Raw genomic sequence first — 21692 nt, 5'->3', positions numbered from 1 at the left:
GCTTCTCCCTTCCGCGCATTTATTGTGGCGTCCCCAAGATGTCTGAGTCTTCCCCTCCTCCTCCTCCTGTGACATAGGCCTCTCTTGTTCAGTTTTACTTTGTGATGCTTTGGACTACGCTTGTATCCTGGAACTTCCCCAGTTACATTACTTTTGCCACATGGACTCTTCTGCAGTTGTTGACTCAAACTTAGAGTTGTCTGGAAAATGTGGTTCATTTGTTGATGTCTGTAGCATGCTTTGAAGGCTCTCTGTGGTGGTATACACACTGGTTCTGGCCTCATTCCTGAAATTAATAACACATGGCCTTGTTTCTCTTCTGGATAGTAGGGTGTAGCTGGGTGCGGCCTGAGGTTTCCTGGACAGCTGTGTGGCAGATTCTGGGATTCTTGTGCCAGAAACAGGGATCCCAACCCTCCAGAGAGCTCCCTCAGCGGTGCCTCTTTTTAAAAAAAAAATTTAATAGTTGTATTTGTTTATGGCTGTGCTGGGTCTTTGTTGCTTTGTGGGCTTTTACTCTAGTTGTGGTGCTCGGGCTTCTCATTGCAGTGGCTCCTCTTGTTGCAGAGCACAGACTCTATAGAGTTTGCAGGCTTCCGTAGTTGGGGCTCGTGGGCTCAGTAGCTGGGGCTTCTGCGCTCTAGAGCACAGACTCAATAGTTGTGTCTCAAGGGCTTAGCTGCTCCATGGCACGTGGAATCTTCCCAGAGCAGGGATTGAACTCATGTCTCCTGCATCAGCAGGTGGATTCTTTACCACTGAGCCACTCTAGGGAAGCCCAGCAGTGCCTCTTGACTTCCCAGTCCTGAGACATTTCTCTCATAGAACACAATAGTTACCCTAATGGGCAGACCCAAAATACTGAAAAGAACTCCCATTTGTTCTTATAGGTATCTTTATTTGAAAACTTAAAAACTTCTGGCACATACAGATTTGAGCATTTAGATTTTGACTTCAGGGTATATATGTGAATAACTTTGATGATTTGTGGGTTAAATAGAAAATACCAACCTTAAAATTTAAAACAAACTTAGGCCCTTGCCCCAGAATTAAGCACTTTAAACAATTTTTCTGTTCTCTTACTTTTGACTTCTCCAGATTTTCTTGCAGTTTTAGTGTTTTCTGCTAAGGCTGCAGCCAGAAGACCATAAAAATTTCAAAGTGAGCAGCTAACATTTTAGGTATATGACAACTAAGAAATGCAGGGATGAGAAAAATGGAGTACATGCTGTGATTGGCAGGCTCTACTATCTCTCCATTAAGTAGCTGGACATTAGGCAGAAATTAGAGAAATTCTTTCCTTACATTGGCACTGACTGCTCTCTTCTGGGATCTTGCAATAGGCAGATGCCTTCTTGCCTCAGAAAAGCCCCTTTTCTTTCTTCATCTGGAGCTGTTTCCAGCCAGGCAGAGCAGCAAACTGCCCTCTTGTGATGCCAAACACAGAAACAAAGTCCTTTTCAGAGAGGTAATTCTAAGAGAGAAAACAAAGTTTCTAGTTAGAAGACCTGGCACCTGTCAGTGTTAATGGGGTGGGGGCAGAGGGGCCAAGAGATAGTCCCAAGTAGTTTCTTGAAAGGGGAAGTAGAATGAATTTTCCAGAAAGTCTGTGTTTGACTTAAATTATTCATTGGCGAGCTTGTCAGCTGGTGGAGTCCCACCGTGGCCTGCGGAAGCGCTGACTGGGTTCACGGCGCTTGCAGTCCCACCTGGCACCAGTCTTGCCAGAAGGACAAGAAATGGGTTGTGTATTATGTATGAGTGCTAAACATTAGGCATTGGCTGAATGGAGAGCTAAACTGAGTGACAGTTTTCCTTGCCTTATGCCCTCATCTGCCATTTTTTATTAATATTTTTCTTTTTTTAATCTGCCATTTTTTAGCCAGATGTTTTCCAATGCAGAATCAAGTGGATCTTGTTGAGAGCATAACATTCTAACATTTATTTATTAATGATTAATGAATATTTTCAGTCCAAGTAAAATTATTAAGGTATGGTTTCTGTTTTCAAGGAAGTTGTTGCCCAGATACTTAAGAATTGGTTACATAAGACACTGTGGAAAATTTAGAGACCCTTCAAGTGAAAGTTGCTCAGCTGTATCCGGCTTTTTGCGACCCCATGGACTATATAGTCCATGGAATTCTCCAGGCAGAATACTGGAGTGCTTAGCCTTTCCCTTCTCCAGGTGATCTTCCCAACCCAGGGATTGAACCCAGGTCTCCTGCATCTCAGGTGGATTCTTTACCAGTTGAGCCACCAGGGAAGCCCATGAATACTGGAGTGGATAGCCTATCCCTTCTCCAGCGGGTCTTCCCTACCCAGGAATTGAACTGGGGGCAGGCACATTCTTTACCAGCTGAGCTATCAGGGAAGCCCAGAGACCCTTCAAGGGAAAAATAAATTCATTCATTCAACATGACTGTTAATTAAATCAGCTGAAACTTAAGTTGTGCCTATGATCTGCCAGTCACCGTTTAGGTGCTAAAAAGCTGAGAATGTGATGGTGAACAATACAGACAAGCTCCCTGCTTTTGAAGGTGTCGGGGAGTGGGGCAGAGAGACAGTGAGTGACCAAGTACAAAAGGACTGTAGGGGCTGAGGGAGGCAGGGTCGGGTGGTCAGGGAAGGCCCTCCTGGGGAGGTGACCCTGCAGCTGTGACCTAAACAATGAGGCGGACCTGGCTTTCTGATGATCTGGGAGAGGGATGTTTTTTCAGGCAGGAGCAGTAGTCAGCAGAAAGGCTCATGTTTGAGGAACAGAAAAACAGCAACTGGCTAAAGGGCTGTAAGTGAAGACAGTACTGGCCTGTAAGACGAAATCAGGTGGGCAGGGGCCAGGTTGTATAGGGCCTTGGAGGCCATCGCGAGGACTCTGGATTTTAAGTGCAGTGGGAAGCCATTCGAGGTGTGTTAAATAGAAGAGTATCATCTGCTATAAAAACCCACTGGTTGTTATATGGGGATCAGATTGTAGGGACAGAGGTGAAAATTCACTGGGGGCCTATGGCAGTGGTCCATGATGGCTGGACCATACTGGTAGCAGAGAGATGGAGAGCAGTGGGTGGCAGCTAGCTGATGGGTTGATGTGGGAGGTGAGGAAAAAGAATCAAGAAGGAGCCCTGGGTTTCTGGCTTGAGTTCCTGGGTAGGTCAGTTGTCTGCTGAGTATTTACACTGTTGGCCGTACTCCGAGATGGTGCTTCTGCAGAGCTCCACTCATGTCAGTCACTCACCTCCTTTTTGGCAGGGTTCACATCCTCTGGCAACTCCTGATTCTGATTTTTCAACAGAACTTCTAGGGGGTAATATTTTGGCTCAGAATTCAGGGCAAGGGTTGTGTCTCTCATATCCTAGGGAAGATAAGAATGTAGACACAATAAAAGACCACTCAGGTCTGTGCAATTGAAGTTCTATGTTTATAACATTAAAATTTTTTTTTTTTTTTACCACTTCATGCTTTATAATCATCTTTTAGAACAGTGGTCCCCTACGCCGGCTGCATGTCAGAGTCATCTGGAAATCTAAAATAGTTTAGTTTGGGGGTTCTTGGGAAGCTGATTCAATGAGTCTAAGGTAAATCCTGTATAGTCAGTTGGCGTAAATGTTTTGCATAAATCTCACTTAAATACTGTGATCACATCCCTTCTCTTGGTACTTTTACTTGGGCTCTACATTTCTGGCCTTGAGATGGTTTCAAATTGAAGTCATACTTCTCTTAAATACATTTTAAAGATGCTATGTTGCCATGAGTTTTGAAATCTTGAGTTTGTAGAGCACAAACAGCAAAACGCCAGATGGTTTGGACAGTGGTGCTGTGCACTGTCCTGATGCTAAAGAGCTGCTGGGTTCTCGGCCGGGAGCTCCACTTCTGGGGGCCGTTAAAACAGGGGTAATGGCCTGAGTTTCTGTGGATGCCACTGTCAGAAACTAATAGTGTCACCTGGGTTACAAGCTTATTATTTCTGAAAAATACTACTAGTTAATTTAATCTCTCCTGAGTGACAGAGTTGAATAATTTGATTTGGTAACAGCAAGTCTGTTCTAAATTCTGGAAGGCAGTAAAATAAGGAACTCGGCTCTGAAGCCTGCTTTTTCTACCGATTAAAACAATCTTCACATCACATTAGACCATCGGAGTGATACTGAGAAGGACATGATAGGGTTTCAGCCATGCTGTGTCTGCAGCATCTGCTGTTTCTTTCTGGCTCTGGTTGCCTGTGAATAGCTCCTCCAAGAAACTTACAGCAGTGATTCTTGTGATAGCAACAGCATCTCCCAGCTCTTCTTTTAACTGTTCATATGATTTCCCTGCCTAGGAAGAAGATATAGAAAACAGGATGAGATGCTGCTTATAGTGGAGGGACGTCTCAGGTCTGGTCTATAACCCTTGAGAGAAGCAAAACAGCCAGGGGACAGAAGACATTTCAGAGATAAGCAGAAAGGAAAATCCCCTCTTCCAGGTCTATGCAGGGTTGGAAGGTACTTAAACATGATCTGCACTCTTTGCTGGTGGCTCCTCAATATTCCATACTAAGAGCAGTTGACTAGGAGTCAGAAAACCTGGCTTCTTCCTACTGGTTGTGACTGTAGACAAGTAACTTCTCTGAGCTTCCTCATTTGTAACACAGGCAACAATGTTCCCCTGGCTATCAGGATGTAATGTGTGTGGACAGACTTCACAAACTTTACTGCTTCTCACGTTGCCTGTTCCTGAGGCACGCTGTGAATTTGCTGACTAGACTTAACTGCTGTGCAGGGTGCGAAAGAGAAGGAAGGTAAAAACGGGAGAGGGGAGAAGGGAGTTGGGGGGTACAGTCCTGGGTTGACTCGGCCCTCGAGTACCCTGCCATCCTTCTGAGGTGTCAGTGCTGAGCACCCTGGCAGTAAGAACATCTCCCTGCTTCTCTGTTCTTACGCTCCAAACGTGAGGGTCCCAGGCCAGGAACCAGCCTGTGAAGATGGGAGGCTCGAATCCCTGTTTAACGATCAGGATCGGTGTGCCGGTGTCTCGGCCGCTGGGGTGAGTGTGCAGGTACTCCTGGGCGGTAGACAGAGCACTCTTCTTCTCTGCAGCGTTGGCCTCAGCCCCGATCCACAGGAACACCTGTTGTTGTAGAGACCTGTTACTGCGCTCATGCCAGAGGCTAGTGCTAGATAGTACGCGCTGCCCCGTCTTTCCCCGTCAGCAGTTTACAGCCTCAGCAGAGTAAAGTTTTTCTCAGATTTGTTTTGATTTGTGTATCTCCCACATCTACATCTCCAGTCCTGAACTCTCTGAACGTCAGCTTCCTGAATCCAGCTTCTTGCAAAACATCTCCTCTTGGCTGTCTCCAAGCACCTCAAGTATAACACCCCCAACATGTAGCTCTTTTCTAAACTTGTATCTGTGTCTCCATTCTTGGGGAATGGTGTCCATTCAGTCACCCAAGGCAGTAACCTGGGAATCATTCTGAATGCAGTCTGTATCCCCAGGACTTAGCTAGTTTACCTCTCATGCTTTTGTCAAATCTGTCGCCATCCATCCAGCTCTACTCCACTGCTTCTGTGGGCCAGCAGCAGCTCTTTCTGGACTAGGACCATGTGTGCTGACGGGCCTCCCAACGTACAGTCTTCTTTTTTCTCACACCCCCTCCCTCCTCTCCTACACTCGCTAGAGTGAGTGATCTAAAGCACAATCTGACCATGTCACTCACCTGCTTAAATTTCAGTAGCTTTCCAGGGTAAGTTCCAAACTTCTTGACTTGGTTGGTAAGGTCCATACCTACTTCTTTAGCTTCACCTCTAGGGCACTCTTTAACTCTGTCTTATACTCTGATAATACTCTTTGTAGTTCCCTATATACTAGACTATTTCCTGCCCTGCTTTTCTTTTGCCTGGAATGGCCTCTTTACCTGATTAATACCTGTTTCTCCTTGGAGTCTGGGAGACATCTCCTCCAGAGAGTCTTCTCTGAGCCCCCAAACTGTGTTGAATACCCTAATTTGTGCTCCTGAGGCACTTCATATGTACCTCCATCACAGTAAAATGATGATCCTCCATCTGGTCTCCTCCACCCTCTGTCAGCCTGTAGACTCTGAGAGTGGGGTGGGGCCCTTTGCCTTAGCGACACCACGCCCAGCACAGTGATTAGAAAGGAAGAGGTGTTTGCTGAGCCAAATTGAAGAAAACCGGATGTGGCAGAGGGGTGGCCTTGAAGATGTCCCCTTTTATCCCTTTATTCCCCCAAAGGCCCATATCGCCAGGTGTGCAGCCTACTGCTCTTGGTCCTGAGAGAATGGAGTGTGTGATAGGATGGCATGATTTTCCCAGAGCATAGTGGGAAAATTCCCAGGATGGTGAGTTTTAAACAACATTCTACTCTCTCCAACCCTGGCAAAAAAGCAGGCTCTTCCTTCGGTCACCACTGACAATTGTTTGATTGACTTGGGGATGGTCCAGGGCTACCCTGGCTTACCTGGGGTTTGGGGGAGAGATACTATACAAAAAAATAGCCTAAAGCTTGAGGATGTCTGTCATTTGTTCCAAGCTCTCCGGCTGTGTCTTACCTGGTCCCAGGTATCCAGGAGCATCACGTCACCTGGGTTCAGGTCGTCCTGGGTAAAGTCTATGATCTCAGTGACAGTGAACCGGCCAGTCTTATTGGAACATTCAAAGAGACGAGACTGGACATCTAGGATCTCCTGCTGTAGTCTGCAATACAGTCCATGTAGAGGAGCTGAGCTGCTTGGAAATCACCTGCAGTTCACCAGTCTGGGAGGCAGGGGGAGCCAAACGGAGGGGATGCTGTGGTCCTGTACCTTTTGTCACTGGCATAGGGAGTTTTCCCTCCCAGCAGGTCCCAGAACTCAGCTGGCTCCTGGCCCTCAGCCACTGTGTTCTCAGTACCGTCACAGAGAAGTCCGGCCAGCTCCTTAGCCATCGCCCGCTCATCCCCACTAGACCCCTGAGAACGGGGTGGGGAGAACACAGATGTGAGTCACACACAGGCACGTTGATGTGGGAATAAAGTGCTTAGACTAATAACTCAGTGTAGAAGGAAATGGCAACCCACTCCAGTGTTCTTGCCTGGAGAATCCCAGGGACGGGAAAGCCTGATGGGCTGCCGTCTATGGGGTCACACAGAGTTGGACACGACTGAAGTGACTTAGCAGCAGCAGCCAGGATTAGTTACCAAGCCAAAAGACCTCAGGACAGGGAGATAGATGGGTTTGTTCTGGTGCTGGGAAGGGTGGAGGCAGGGTGAGGGGTGGGGGGTGGGGGGCTGGGGGGGAGGTGGGTGGGGGTGGGGGTGGGTGGGAAGGAGGAAAACAGTGTGGTAGCAAAGGACCAGACTAGACTCTGAAATGCTCGGTGGGTATTGAGAGGTCACTTTTGTTTTACTTTCAGTTGGAATTTTAGCACTTACTTGTGATTATTTTTTTTAAGAAAAATATTTTTAAAATTATATACAGGAAAATTCACCCTTTCTGCCATAGAGTTCTATGACTCTTGACAAATGCATAGAATCACACTACCACCGCCACAACAAAAAAGAGAGAAGTTGCCTCACCACTGCAAAAGTTTCCCTCCGACCACCCACACCTTTGTAGTCAAACCCTCCATGCATCCTTAGCCTCTGGCAACCACGGATCTGTTCCCATCCTGACAGTTTTGCCTCTTCCAGAACCTGGTAAATGGAATCCTGCATAGTGTGGCCTCTGAGTCTAGCTTCTCTCACTTAGCATAATGCATTTGCGATTCTTCCTTGGCAGTTGTGGGTGTTCTGTAGCTGAGTAGTAGTCCATTCCAATTGTGTGGAAGCACTACTGCTTGCTCATCCATCCTCCAGTTGATTTGCTTCCAGTTTTTGGCAATTAGAAATAAAGGTGCTATTAAACATTTGTGTATAGGTTTTTGTGTGAAGGTAGTTTTTTCACATGGGTACATACCCAGGAATGTATGTACCCAGGAATGGGCTCATACAATAGGTATATATTTTATAAGAAACCATCAAATTGTTTTCTAAGGCCGTATCTGCATTTTCACCTGCAGTGTGTGAGAATTCCTATTGCTTTTGTCACCAGCACTAGATAGCATAGGTTTTTTAGTCATTAGTCATATGTGTGTAGTGGTATCTCATTGGGGTTTCTATTTGCATTTCCCTAATGACTATTAATATTGAGCATCTTTTCCTATTCAATTCTCTTTTGTAAAACAGTTCTAGTGCTTTTCATTGCAGATGAAATCTGAATTGACAAAAATCATATTTTTAGTGTTCTTTTGTTCAGTGTTAATGCCTGTCCTATTACAGTGCACCAAACTGGTGTGGAAAGATTGACTTTTCCATCCTGCATCCAGCCTCCATGTGTTTAGCTGTTTATGGAGGGTCTCCTGGGTGTGCGAAGTGCCATTATTGAGTGTGTAACTGGAGGCCTAATTGTGAGGAACATTGCTGGTCCCTTTGAAGAATCTTTAGGAAAAGGCTCCTCTATTTGAGGACTGCTCCAGCCTATTCTCAGTTCCTTTGCCCTTGCTGACCAGAGGGTGGGTGCAGGGCTGGGAGCCAAGGGATGGGTGTGACTGCTGGGCCAGCTGTCTTACCTTGCCAAACCATAGGTAGTGCTCTGCCTGCGTCCTCAGCAGAAAGACATCATTGGAGTTTAGGGAGGAGGTGAAGGCTGGGACCTCCACTGCTTTGGTGTTAGATTTGTTATGTCCTTGAATCTGGAAGAGTCTTACTGGAGGATCCGGCTCAGCATTTCCCTTCCTAGAAGTCCCACCCTAGAGAGAAAGAAAAAAGCAGAGTCCAGATCTAAGGTATACAGTGTGCGCTGAGCACTGGGCCAGCGCTGTGGAGAACAGGGCTGTATCTGACACCATCTTTGCCCTCAAGGAGCTTCTCAGCCAACTGGGAGAGGTCGAGGTGAGCCGGAGTTATGGTACCAACAGTGTTAGCTTTCAGGGGACTTCCCTGATGGTCCAGCAGCTAAGACTCTGTGCTCTCAGTGCAGGGGGCCCAGCTTCAATCCCTGGTCAGAGAACTAGATCCCACATGCCATAGCTAAGACCCTCTGCAGCCAAATAAATAAATATTTTTAAGAAATGGTGTTAGCTTTCATTCTGAGACCTGGGTTATATGCCAGGCTCTTTTCTGGTGCCTTAGCTATATCATTTTATTGATCCTCATAATAACTCTGTGAAGTAGGTATTATTATCCCACAGTGCAGGTGGGGAAACTGAGGCTCAGAAAACTGGGTAATCAATGACAAGACTAGGACTTGACCACAGACTTGTGTATATCAAGCGTGTGACATCATACAGTTCTGGTGGTGCTTCAGCCAAGGCTTTCTGGAAGACATGGGACTGGAGTCTGAAGGGGCACATGGCTGGGGGAGGCAGACAGGGAATGATAGAGCACATGTGAGGTCTAAAGAGGAGACCCACCTGACTGGAGTGGAGTGTGGAGGTTAGGGAGCTGAGGGTGATGCACCTGCACAGGTAATATGGGTCAGATTATACAAGACCTTGAACATGAACTAGGCAGGGGTGAGGACTTGAAGCCCTAGGCAGTCGGGATGCACTTCAGTGTCTTAGAGAGATTCATCTCCTTCTCGTCTGTGTCCTCCCCAAGCCCCACTCTCCACCCCTCCTCTCCTCTACTGTAGCTCCCTGCTGACCTGCTGGTTCTGAGCATTCTGCTTCTGGTGTAGTTTTACCTTAGGTTTCTCACCTCAAAGATGACCAGCTTTCCTTTGAAGATGGCCATGAAGTGGCGCGGCTCCTTTCCCATGGTAACCCGAACCTGCACAGGGGCCCCTTCAAACTGCTGGTCCACCTCTACCGCCTGATATGCCGAGGCTGCCAGCTCATCCTGTGAGGCGTGGCGGCCCTGCAGGGGTGAGAAGGGTGCAATGGGTCCCTGCCACCCCTGGCCCCAGCTCAGTGGCCAGAGGAAGCACCAGGATCCAAAGCTAAGAGCCTGCCCCAGGCCTACCTGCCAGATATACAGGATGTAATGAGGCTTCCCATGCATCTCGTACGTATAGAGAACCAGATAGCAGTCTCCCCCATAAAAGAAGCCATACCACTGGTGCTCCATGGGGACCAGCTCCAGGTTTTCTATCCTCCAGACCTGGGCATAGAAGAGACACAGTTCCCCAGAGATGGGGGGAGTCCTCTTTGAACAAACAGCCACCTGGAGGGAACTGGGCCATGCTGAGCAGAGAATCCAGGTGGATGAGGCACAAAGGTCCATTCACAGTACCCCTTATCCTCTGGTGCTTCTTCCCAGTACTGAGGGCTTATCCCATTTGCATGATTTGAATCCGGAGAAGTAGGTCATCCCTGGTCAGGCGCACCCCCATCACAGCTCAGAGGTCATTTGAATGCGTCTGCCAGGTGAGCTGTTGACAGCACACTGGGATGCCTACCTTTCCCTTCCCTGAAGAATTGTGGGAGAACCCTGAAGATGCAGACACCTCTTAGGGAAGAGTCCCGAGGCCCCAGAGATGACAAGGGAAACAGAGGAGACACAGGATCCTGTGCGCTCCTCTGCAGCAAAGCAGCCAGGAGACCGGTGCCCTGCCTGCCCTGGCACATGGGTCACTGGGCTTATTACCTCAACTTTGCCGTTGCCGTCATCCACCATTCTTTCCTGGGCTGCCACCTCTGGTTTGGTGTGCAGCAGAGTTACATCAAATTTATCCTGGAAAACCTTCGCTGCAGAGAAGGGGTTGGGAGAAGCCAGGTGAATGAAAAGCATCCATGCCCATCTTTCTAGAGACTCCCCACAATGAGAACACCATCTGGGGGCAGTCTTACCAACTTTACCCACGCTGAACGTTTTCCCCAGACCCACGGTCTGTTCCTTCACCGTCCACTTCTGGAACAGCTGCTTGAACATGGCTGACTCGGCACCGTCATTGACGGTCTCCACGTTGGTGCTGCTGGGGTAGCCCTTCATCCTGATGAAATCCTGTGGGTACCCCCCACCCCCAAAGGGCAGGTCAGTCAGGGAATGCACTGGTTTCTTGGCTTGACTGGTAATTTACCCCTTTGAAGCCACTGGGTAGGATTGTTCCCTTCTGGGAGTCAAAGTCAAATTCTAACTCACTTCTGTCTAGGGACCACGCTAGCTGCCTCAAGGAAAGGACTAAATGGAACATTTTGGCATTCCTTCATTGGTCATGATTATTACTGATTTTTTTTTTAAAATTCTGTCTAGTATATTCCTTCAGCACTTCCGTACTCTACTGATTTTGCATCACTTTCATTTGTTTTTTTTTTTTTTTTTTTGCTTGGTAGATGCATCCTGCTTGGTTCAGCTGCAGGATGCTGCACAATAATGTCATAAGTTCCTTGAGGACAGGGCTGTTGATGTGTGGTATTGCCTTCAATAATAACAGCCACCTTTTATTGGGCAGGTGTGTGTGCCAGTGTGTTTAAATGCTTTACAAATGTTATTTAACCATCACAACCCCAGGAAGTAACACTAGACCTGGATTTGAATCCCAGTTTGTCTGTCTGACTTTGAAGTCATGGATATAACTGCGATGTTTTGTGCTCCAGCACCTAATATGGCTCTCTGAGCACCTCTGATGTTTCGTGAACAGACTTTTTAGATAATACTGCATGTCCATAGCTCCTACCAGGGCTTTAGACATGGCCATCTGTTTCTCAACCTTTGTGGCTCCTCTTCCTTTCCACACATAGATCTTGGTTCCACTTTGGTCCAGGATGTAGCAGTCCTGAAGCAGATGGCCAGGGACAAAAGTGGTTACTGCTGCCCGAAACCATAAGGAAGGCCTCTCCGTGGGGCCTGCCTCTGAAGCCAGGTCCGGCTACCCCAAGCCAAGCCCACCCAAGTGCTACTCACATCAGGATTCAGTAAGTCCTGGACCAGAGGCCTCGTCGCTACCTCTGTGACCACCAGCTGCCCAGATGAATCCGAGACACTGGAGAAGGGGAGAAGTTAGCCTGTACATTCCCTTCTACAAAGCATCATGTGGTCAGTTTGTTATTTCCTGGCTTGGTCTTAGGATGGAGTTTCTGGGTAGAGTTTGACTTCTTGCGACAGGCATGGCATGAGTGCGGACTGGGATGTGATGGACACTGTTGTCTGGGAGAGCCTTCTGTGCATCTCTTTCCTGAATATTATCTCTATCCTTCCCCTGACATTATCCTGTCCACACCCCTGGGATGCATAGACTTGAGTCAAGGAACATTCTCTCCCAGAGATCAGGAATCATTGCTAACAAGAGCAGACAGTAGCTGCTCAGGGAACAACAAACTCCTTGTAGAAGCTGCATTCAAAGAAAGACTGAAAGAAACCCAGGTGCCTGCACCCCAAATGAAGCCAAGCAGAAGTGCTTGTTTCTCTGGGGGCCACCTTCCCCTGACCCCAGCTTCCAATCAGCAGCCAGCCTTAGCTACTCACTGATACAATGTGATGTTTGATTTCTGCTGCTGATCTATGACCTCATCTGGGACTGCCGGTTGGATAATGGAGCGCCGGCCGAGGGTGTCCTGAAGGACCTTCATCAGCTCCGGGCTGGCTGCCTCCTTGTCTCCCTCGATCACTCCTATCTCAGCACGGCCCCCTCGCTCCCTGTCCCGAATATCCTTTGCCAGAAGCATTGCCTGTAAAGAAGGCCGGGGATGCCCTTAGCTCCAAGAGAAACAGCCTGGATCCCAGACACAGGGGTTACCCTGATACTGAGGAACCCCAGGCTGAGTTGCAGCCTCAGTCATGTGGCCTATCTCTGAAACAGATGCTGCTCAAAGGCAGGCATCTGGCTGGAAGGGCAGGAAAGAGCCAGCCAGGAAAGAAGGAAAGAGTAGCTGGGGGAAAGGAGGGGCCGACCGCATGGGCCACACCTTCAGGCGCTCCCCACTGCTGCTCTCTGGGCCGTTCCACTGGACGATGACCTTCCCAAGATCCAGCAGGAAGACATCCCCTCGGTTAAAACTGTCCCAGCTCATTTCCACCTGCAGGGAAGAGACAGACATAGGGCAGAAGGAATTCCTGGGTGCCAGGCGGAGAGGCCTCAGGCCCAGGACAGATAGGGGGCAGGACTGACCTCGGTGGCCCGGATGTTTCTCTTCCCTTTCACATGCAGCAGCCGCTTCACGTTGTAGGTGTTGGTCTCCACGTGCTTCATCCCAGAGGCCACACCCCCTTTCTTGTAGCTGAGGGAACAGCCGTTGCGTTATTTACTGAGAACCTGCTGTTTGCCAGGTCCTGGGGAGAGAGTGGTGGGCCACACAGAGGCAGCCTTTGCCCACACGGGTGATGACAGTAAATGAGCAAGGCAAACACTGATGCTGGTCACCCCTGCCACAGAGTTGCCCCTAGTGGAGGCTTTTTGACCGAACATTTGGGGCTGTCTTCTCTGGAGGACTGACATTTGAGTTGAGATATTAAGAGTAGGAACCAACCACCGGAGGACTAGACCTCCAGACAGAGGAGTGATAATCCCCACGGCAGGAAGAGCTTGTTTTGTTTTGTTCTTGAAGCTGAACATCATGTGTGTTGGGGCAGGGCCCTCTTCAGGCCATCTCCCGTGGCCTGAAGACCAACTCACTCCCGGAAACCACTCTCCTGCCTCTGGTTCTCACCCCAACCCAGCCTCCTCTAGGCATCCCACACGTGAAGGGCGCCCAGAAAGCCCCCGGGAGCAGAGGGCCTCCGTTGCTGGGTTCCCTGGTGGTTCAGCAGGCTGCTCTGTGCCCAATGGGGCCTCAGTGAGGACTGCTCACCTGCAAGAAGCTGGCCTTCAAGCAGCCTCAGAACGCTTGAGCTCCTTGGAATCCTTTTGTTGTCAATCTCCAGTGTAAAGTTTGGAGGTGATCAAACTCCTCAGTTCATGGCAGGCTGTCATCACTGGCCTTTACAAGACCCCGCTCTTGCAGTGTATGTGTTCCCTTTTATCTGCATACCCTCCCCTCCCTGCCTTTTCCTCCCCACCATAGGCATCCATTCTAACCGTTTAACATCTATCTTTCTATTTTCATTCTGATAAAACATGGCCTGTTGTTTTGTGCTTATGTCATTTTTTACAAACAGGAATTGGCATTCTGTTCTATATTTCAAGCCTGTTTCTTCCTGTGTTCCTTAAGCCCACTGTTTTTAAGGTGTGTCCACAGGTCAGATGTGTCTCTAATGTGATGGCATGGTACTCCCTGCTGTCTCGGAGTGTTTCTCCTGTTCAGTCTCCCTGGGGGAGGCACATGCCCCACTGCCTGCAGCTTCTCACCACCACTAATACCACTGTGAACATTCTGGCTCCCGTGCCCTTGTGGCAGTAGCAGACTGCCCTCCGGAACACTGGGCCAGTCCTCGTTCCCACCGGCAGGGCCCCCGGGTGCCCATCTCCCCACAGCCTTGCCAACACTCAGCACCACCCAGCTCTCTAACTTACACTGGTGGAGAGGACAGCTTTGTTTTGATTCGCATTTCTCTGATTACTTTCTTCGCATACTTTTTAGCCTTTGGGTTTCCTCTTTGGTGGACCACGTCTACATCCTTGCTGTGTGCCCAGCTACTCACATGATGCCCTGCTTGAAGTAGCCACGGAAGGTGTCGGACTCGTGGTACTGGACCTCCCGGTGCTGAACGGGGCTGCCCCCCAAGTAGTCGTCCAGCTGCGTAGTGTAGATGGCTGCGCAGCTCTGTTCATCCTGGGAGGAGTCCTTCCCAATCCAGAAGTGGATGTCTTGGGAGAGGAGGCAGCCCACTCTCCGGGTCTGGGGTGTAGTCAAAGAGATTGGCTCAGGGGCTGGTTCGCCCCTCTGGCCTGGGAAGGTAGCTGCCTAGGGTGGCTTGTGTCCCATTCTCGGCAGGCTCAGGCCTCTGTGTCCTGCTCTGCAGTCTCTTGCCCCCTACAGTGGCCCCTGGGCAGACCTGTTCCGTGACTCAAGCCCTACCAGCCTGAGTCCCTCCCTACATTTGGGGAATGCTGACAGCTTACTGTCCTCCACATAAGCAGAGGTAGGGGGAAATCTTGCCAGGTTGGAATGCAGGCAAGAGTTCTCTTGTTGCTCATTTGCACCCCTGCACTCTCACAGCTGTATAGAGCTGCTGTCTCCCAGCGTGGCTCTGTCGGCACCGTCCATGTGGGAGACTGTTCCCTCGGCTAGGTGAGCACTTTGAGGCCAGAGACGGCCCTGTGTCCACCTGGCCTTCCTCCACAGCACTGTAATCTGGGGTCTGGGCTCAGGAGGCTGAAGCCTGGCTATGGGCCACAAGCTGATGTTCAGACTGACGGCCACGCCTCTCCCCCATTCAGATGCAAAATTTAAAACCCTGGCCTAAGCACAGCCTTTGATAGTCAAACTGGAAGCCTGTTCCATGCAACAGCGAGGAAGAATCAAGATGGATACCAGAGGCCTGATTAATTTTGTGGGCAAATCTCCCAGGGAAGCCCCGGAGCTGGCTCTCTGGGGAGGAGCTTGTGAGAATCAGGGGAGAGGGCGGACGGTGCTCACCGAGAGGATGACGTAGCAGTCTCCCTCATAGAAGTTGCCGTGGGCGCTCAGAGGCACCAGCGCCAGCTCCATTTTCTGGAAGGACAAGGGGTGTGGATAGGCTACATCCCTTCCCCCTCGTCCCACAAGCCTCCTCCCTCCATGCTATTATTTGGCACAGGTGACAGGGCTGGGGAGTGGGTGGAAAGGTAGGGAGATGTCCCCAACGGGTCATGGCGGCCAGCCCCAGGATGCGCGCACATCCCTCCAGCTTCTGCTGAGCTCCGCCTGCACAGCCCTGGGTCTGCCCTCCTCCTACCACCTGCCTGGTCTCATCTCACTACACTGAGCAACCTGGTGAGCCCCCTCAGTCCTATGCAGTTGGGTGTAAGCCCTCAAGGAAGAGCCTCAAGTCTCTGAGCCGAAGCACCAGGGTCTCCAGCACTGACTCCATCCACCCAGCACTGACTCCATCCACCCAGCACCGGCCGAGGTCTGAGAACGGAGTGGAGTACCCGGATTATGTGAGGCTCTGGGGGCTGAGGGCTGGCTGTGTGCAGGTTCCGTGCTGAGGGCTCCTGTCTGGAGTCTGGATTGGAGCTCTGATGCATCTGTCATAGCATGTCTGGCTCGTCCCAGGAGAGCCGTTCATGTGGCCTCTGATGGGGACTTTCATCACTGTCTCCAAAGAGGTAAACCTGCGGTCCTATGTGAGTATATTCTATATAAAATATGTGTGTCAAATGTGAGAATGTTAACTACCCCACAATTTGTGTAACTTTTTGTTCCTATTAGTTGTTAAATGCACGGGGAGCCTTAAAAGCAGTGGGAGTGACCTGGCTCTGAGCAGCTTGCTAGGCAGCTGTGACCCCTCTTGAGGACGATAGTGAGGTGGGCATCTCCTCTGGGTTTTATGCAGCAGTCCCTCACTGGGCTCAGAGCAGGGAGGAGGAGGTAAGGCTTTCTGGGCCAGGGCGGTTCCCAGCTACAGACCGGTGGCGCTCCGGGTCAGCCAGAGGGGCTCAAGCCGGAGTAGAAGGGATGAGCAGGGCCCCCATCCATGCTGTACCCAAACCTCCTCCTACTTTGCAGGAGCCAGAGTGCCCCGTGGAAGACAGGTTCCATTGTCCTGACTAGAGCAGCCAGTAGTCTTGGCTCTCTGGGTGGCCTGGGCCCCACCCATCTCTCCAGGGCATTTACTGGAAGTGCAGATGGCTGGATAAAGGGCCAGCTTATTTTTGCTTGTGAAGAGCATTTCTTCCACCTCACCTCCCCTCTGCCACCCCACTCTGTGCAAGAATAGGAGACTGTGCTCTTCAGCGCTGCCTCTCACTGCTGCCGAGCCACTAGCAGGAAACTCAGTGTTGGGGGCTTTCGGCGGCCCAGGAGGTGCCCCGTCCCGCCCAGCTCACCTCTATTCTCCAGGTGATGATCCCAGGGTCGTTGCCCACAGCCTGGAAGGCGCTGCTCAGAGACATGGCGCTTGTCTTCCCGGGACTGAAACATCACAGAGCAAGTGGAGAGGTGACGCCTCTCAGAGCAGGCATCCCGCCCGCTTTCCTCCTAAGTCACTTCCCAATCTCGTCAGCCATCCGGCCACATCCTCATGGCGCATCCCTGCACTGTTGTCTCACAGTGATGTGGGAAATGACTTGTCCAAGTTCATGTCGTAAGCCTGGCTGACCTGGCGGTGAGGTGGTGGTGGGGGGGCAAGTTCTGCTTTGCCCTTGCCACTTCCCTTGTTAAGAGCTCTGCTAACAGGCATCATTATTTACTGAAGGGGTGACAAATGTGTTAAACCCTCTGTTGACTGATTTTACTTCTCTCATTTAATTCTCATAAGCTGAATATATTTCCTTCATCTTATATTGTGGGAAAATTGAGGTTCAGAGAGGTTAAATAATTTGCTCAGTATCACCAGAAAGAAATCCCTCCCTGATCTTAAAATCTCTGTTCTAATTACTCTGAGGTACTACAACTCTTCCTAACTTACCTAAATTCAGTGGCACATGGGCTGAAAAGCTTACATCAGAGTATTTCCAAACTGAGTTTCTTCTCTCATTCTTATTCCAGTTCTCCCAGACTCTCTGCTTGGCAGGTCCTCTTCACAGTCCACTCTTTGGGCTTTCACTTACCAGACTTTTTAAAGTAAACCATCCTTAAACTATCCCATCCTGCTTTTGTCATATGACTAATATATTCCCTGTGCCTCACAGAAGAAAAGGGAAAGTAAAATGGCAGAGCTGGGACATAGAATTCAGGGTGTGGACTTCCCTGGCAGTCCACCACTTAAGGCTTGGATTTCCAATGCGGGGGGTGGGGGCGGGGGTGGGTTGATCTCTGGTTGGAGTACTAAGAGTTCAGGGTGCCAGCAGGGACAGGCGGGCGTGGCCTGTGGACAGACCCTCCCCCGCCCCCACAGACCCAGCCAGTGGTGCACTGCCCTTCCGCAGGCAGGGTGTGGAGAGACAGGGAGAGGTCAAGAGAAGTGCATTATGCACCATCTCTATTCGAGGCGTGTCTAGGGTTATCAAGCTCTTACACATGTCCACGGTCGCATAGCTTTTGCATCATGAAAATTCCTGTCCGGTTCTTGCTCTCAAGGGGCTTGCAATCTCGTGATACACAGTAACTGATGAATGCTCTCACATGGCAAAGGTAAAGGATGGGCTTGACTGATTCATTAATACACAGGAAAAAGAAAAACAAAAACCAAAAGCCCTGAAAGGTCTAGCTGGGATTTTGTGAAAGTATTAGTCACTCAGCCGTGTCTGACTCTTTGTGACTCCATGGACTGTAGCCCACCAGGCTCCTCATCCATGGAATTCTCCAGGCAAGAATACTGGAGTGGGTAGCCATTCCCTTCTCCAGGGCATCTCCCCGACCCAGGGATCGATCCCGGGTCTTCTGCATTGCAGGCAGTTTCTTTACCATCTGAGCCACCAGGAAAGCCTGGGGTTTGGCTATTTGGAAGCATATTGTCCTCGTCAGGAGGAGCACGTCTGGCCATTCTTTTCTTGAGCCTTGGTAGATGAACCTAGGTTTGGGTATGTGCCATTATCTAGTGTGGACATTGGCAAAACAAAAAAAGACAAACAAAAATCTCCCTTTGTCTACTGCTGTAGCAGGCCTAAAGCAGAGCAATGATGCGGAGCAGTAATGTTTGAGGATTTAATTTGATAACTGGCACTGCCCCACCCTGTGCTGCTTGGAACTGCTGGGGAATATTTGTTCAGGTTTCCTGCAGATCCTAGATTTCAGTCACTAAAGGCAAATGCCATGACCCAACTAGGGGAAGGGGATAAAGACCAATTCGTTCCTGGGAGAGAGCTAAGTGTAAACCTGCTAAAAGTCAAACCAGCTGTCACTAATTAGGACTGTGAGTCCAGAAGCCAAAAGCGGTCCCAATTCCCAACAGGGACTTAGCAATCAAGACACTCACTGGGCCAGGAGCCCTGAAATACAGGACAGGACATGCTCACAGAAGGAACTCTGCCGTACTGGAACACCTAGAAACTGACACCGAAGTCTCCCAAAGCGTCTCTCCATCCCTCCTCAACTCCTAATTTATTAACTTAGTACCCTTTGACACTACCGCTGGGTGGGGTGCAGTTTTGAAATCCCAGGTTAAAAGGTAGTGGCCCTTAATTCCTATCAACACTGTGAATGGACCCGAAGTAGAGGAAGCTGGTTTTCATTTATGCCTTGCTCTACACCATCTTTTTGAGCTGGGGTATTCTGTTTCTTAGTTTTTGAAAATATGCCTTAATGTTTAGGGAGCTCTTAAAAATTACCTCAACTTGTCAGCAGGAAGTTTGCAAAACTGACAAGCTTCTGGTTCAATCCTCTAAGCCTCATCCAAGAAGACAAGGCCAAGGAAATTTCAATCTCTTGTTTCTTTCTAGTCCATGCTCGACTGACATGCACCCATAAACCAAAGAGAACTTACCTTGCCTTCTACCAGTCTTCCCAGTTTTCTGGCAGTGAGTAAGCAGTGTTGAGGAACCACCCAGTGCGGGAGGCTCCAGGCCCTGCTGCCTTCTCTTAGTAATGGCTGTGCAGATACTGGGTTTTATTTGCTTGAGTTTGCATCTTAACCGCATTTTCCTAGTCCTGGCCAATCACAGCCATCCTAGCCCTGGGCTCGACTTATTCAAACCAGAGGGAAAGCTTTATCTGTTCCTATTCAAAAGAGCAAAAACAAGAGCAGACTTTTAAAGGCTTCTTTTTAACTCCAGTTCCACGCCCTGATATAATTGATTTTTTTAAAAGTGAAGTCATCAATAATGCAGGAAAGAGGGTGGGAGGATATGAAATTTGCCATCCTGTAGATATGAATGCATTACACTGATGACAGGAGGCAGGGCTGGGCCGCCCGCTGAGCCCCTGGGATGTCCAGGCTGGCAAGCGCCTCCCCCAGAAGTTTCTAGGCATTTCTCGGAGGTGAAGTCTGGGTGAAGGGCCACAGTGTGTTATCAGGTCATTCTGTTTTGTCCCTTGGGGGGTCATACGGCAGTCCAATCAAAATCTGAGTGCTTACTAGGTGCCAGGAACCACTGTTGAGTTCCAGGGCTCCTACTCTGGGAAAACCAGTAAGGGGTACAGAAGGAAGACTCTACATCCCTAAGTCCCTCCGGAGCTTCCAGTTCCTCACCAGAAGTCAACAGAACACCAAGCTTATGCTTATTAAACACCTGGAGGGAAGGGGGTTGATTCTACCCGGGGGCCAGGGAAGAGCTAATGGAGCCCAAGTTCTGTGACCTTGGGCAGAATCCCTGTGCTGAGTCCACAGTTGGTCTCCCAGCCTGGGCACTCCAGCCTCGTAATGACAGAGGGGTTCTGAGGGAACAAAGGGTGGGGGGTAAGTTACGAATGAACAAGAGCAGGGACAGGAGACAGCATCCATTCATGGATGGGTTTTTTAAACCCACTTTTATTCATTAATTGTAAGTAATACAAATATTTCAAAAATATAAACAGACCCTTAATGGCATCCTACATTTCAAGTTTTTGAATACAACAAATTTATCAAATTATGGACTTGTAAGCAAGGTGGTCAGAACCCGAGCGCCCAGTCACAGTGGGAGGCAGACCTCCCTGATCCTCCAGATGGCGTCTTGAAGGGGGTTGAGCGGCACAACAGAGACAGGTCAAATCTGAGATAACTAAAAGCAAAGAAGCTCAGGGCCCCAAAGACGAGAGTCTGCTCCAGGGGCATGCCCCACAGCATTAAGAGAATGTAGCAGGGGGCCAGACCTCTGCCTCCCCTCCCTGGCTTGAATGCAAGTATTCACCGGTGTTTTTTTTTTTTTTTAGAAGACAAAACTAAAACCTCATTTTACAAAAAAGGCAACTGAGGGACAACAGTTAACAAATAACCAAATGAAGACCTAAAGGGGAAAACAGGTTTACCTTCTGTAGACACTTGACTTGGCTGGGAAATGCAAGACAACCTTGGCGGGGGATGGGGAGTTGCCTTACTGAATGAGGCCTCCTCAGGAACAGGGTATGGTTGCAAAACAGAGCGGGACTCACTTCCCAGGGAATGACTGCCTTTAGACTTCCCATGCTGTTAGCACAGGGAAGCTTCGGGGCCACTGAGAACAGAGGTGAATTTATACATTTATAAAATGGTCCAAATCTTTGGGAGGCAGGAGGGAATTAAACAGAAGGTCCCAGGTTAACTGAAGGCAAGTTACCTCAACCTCTTTAGTGAGGGACCATGGGCCCGCAAAGGGTCCCCTCTACAATGTGCAGAGTGGAGACCCTTACCTGACCCTTCCACACTGGTCCTGTGTCCAAAGCTCCCCCTATGAGAGGGACACGAACATCAGGCTTTTGATTTAGAAGCCCAATCAGAGAGACACTCTGTGTCCCTGAAGAGGCACCTTAAAAGAACTGAACTTGGCAGGTGGGCAGATTCCTGGCATGGCTTGAACTGGGGTTGGCCAGGCCTGGTGGCCTATTGCTTCCCAAAGGCCAGCCTCAAACAGGAAGGGCTGGTAGTAAACCCTGAAACAGATCCTGGGGTGAACTGGCTCCTTCTTGCAATCTTGCCCTCTTCCCAAGTTGAGTCTGGCCTGATTCCTCTAAGGAGCAAGTTTTTCAATCATTTCTTGCCCCTAACACACTGAAACTGGAGACCAGAAAGCACATAACGACTTCAGACTGGCTCTGGTCCACACGGATGGACCCTGCTTAGACTTATATTTGGCTGAGCTACCTCTCCAGGGAAGGGTGGGGGGAGGG

The 21692-nt window shown here is 49.5% G+C and overlaps 1 protein-coding gene across 2 annotated transcripts; it reads right to left on the bottom strand.

The window, feature by feature from the left end:
- Positions 1 to 451: 451 nt before the first annotated feature.
- Positions 452 to 20353, bottom strand: AVIL (advillin). 2 transcript variants are annotated; one of them, XM_061416668.1, is made up of 19 exons: positions 16856 to 20353; positions 15465 to 15539; positions 14527 to 14723; positions 13058 to 13166; positions 12855 to 12965; positions 12415 to 12617; positions 11854 to 11932; positions 11627 to 11725; positions 10800 to 10953; positions 10597 to 10697; positions 9973 to 10110; positions 9709 to 9867; positions 8580 to 8759; positions 6797 to 6942; positions 6545 to 6689; positions 4915 to 5103; positions 4243 to 4311; positions 3233 to 3349; positions 452 to 1474 (listed from the first exon to the last, which is right to left on the bottom strand). In XM_061416668.1, the coding sequence occupies exons 1-19, from the start codon at positions 16919 to 16921 to the stop codon at positions 1361 to 1363; spliced, it is 2451 nt and encodes an 816-aa protein (XP_061272652.1). In that variant the 5' UTR covers positions 16922 to 20353; the 3' UTR covers positions 452 to 1360. The 2 variants fall into 2 exon arrangements, with proteins under 2 accessions (XP_061272652.1, XP_061272651.1); XM_061416667.1 differs by having other exon boundaries at positions 10597 to 10953; positions 16856 to 16940; positions 19393 to 20353.
- Between the last annotated feature and the right edge of the window lie 1339 nt (positions 20354 to 21692).

Source organism: Bos javanicus, chromosome 5 (assembly GCF_032452875.1).
Source record: "Bos javanicus breed banteng chromosome 5, ARS-OSU_banteng_1.0, whole genome shotgun sequence".
Classification (NCBI taxonomy): domain Eukaryota; kingdom Metazoa; phylum Chordata; class Mammalia; order Artiodactyla; family Bovidae; genus Bos; species Bos javanicus.
Note: the sequence above shows the minus strand (reverse complement) of the source record. Positions and strands in the feature narration are given on the sequence as shown.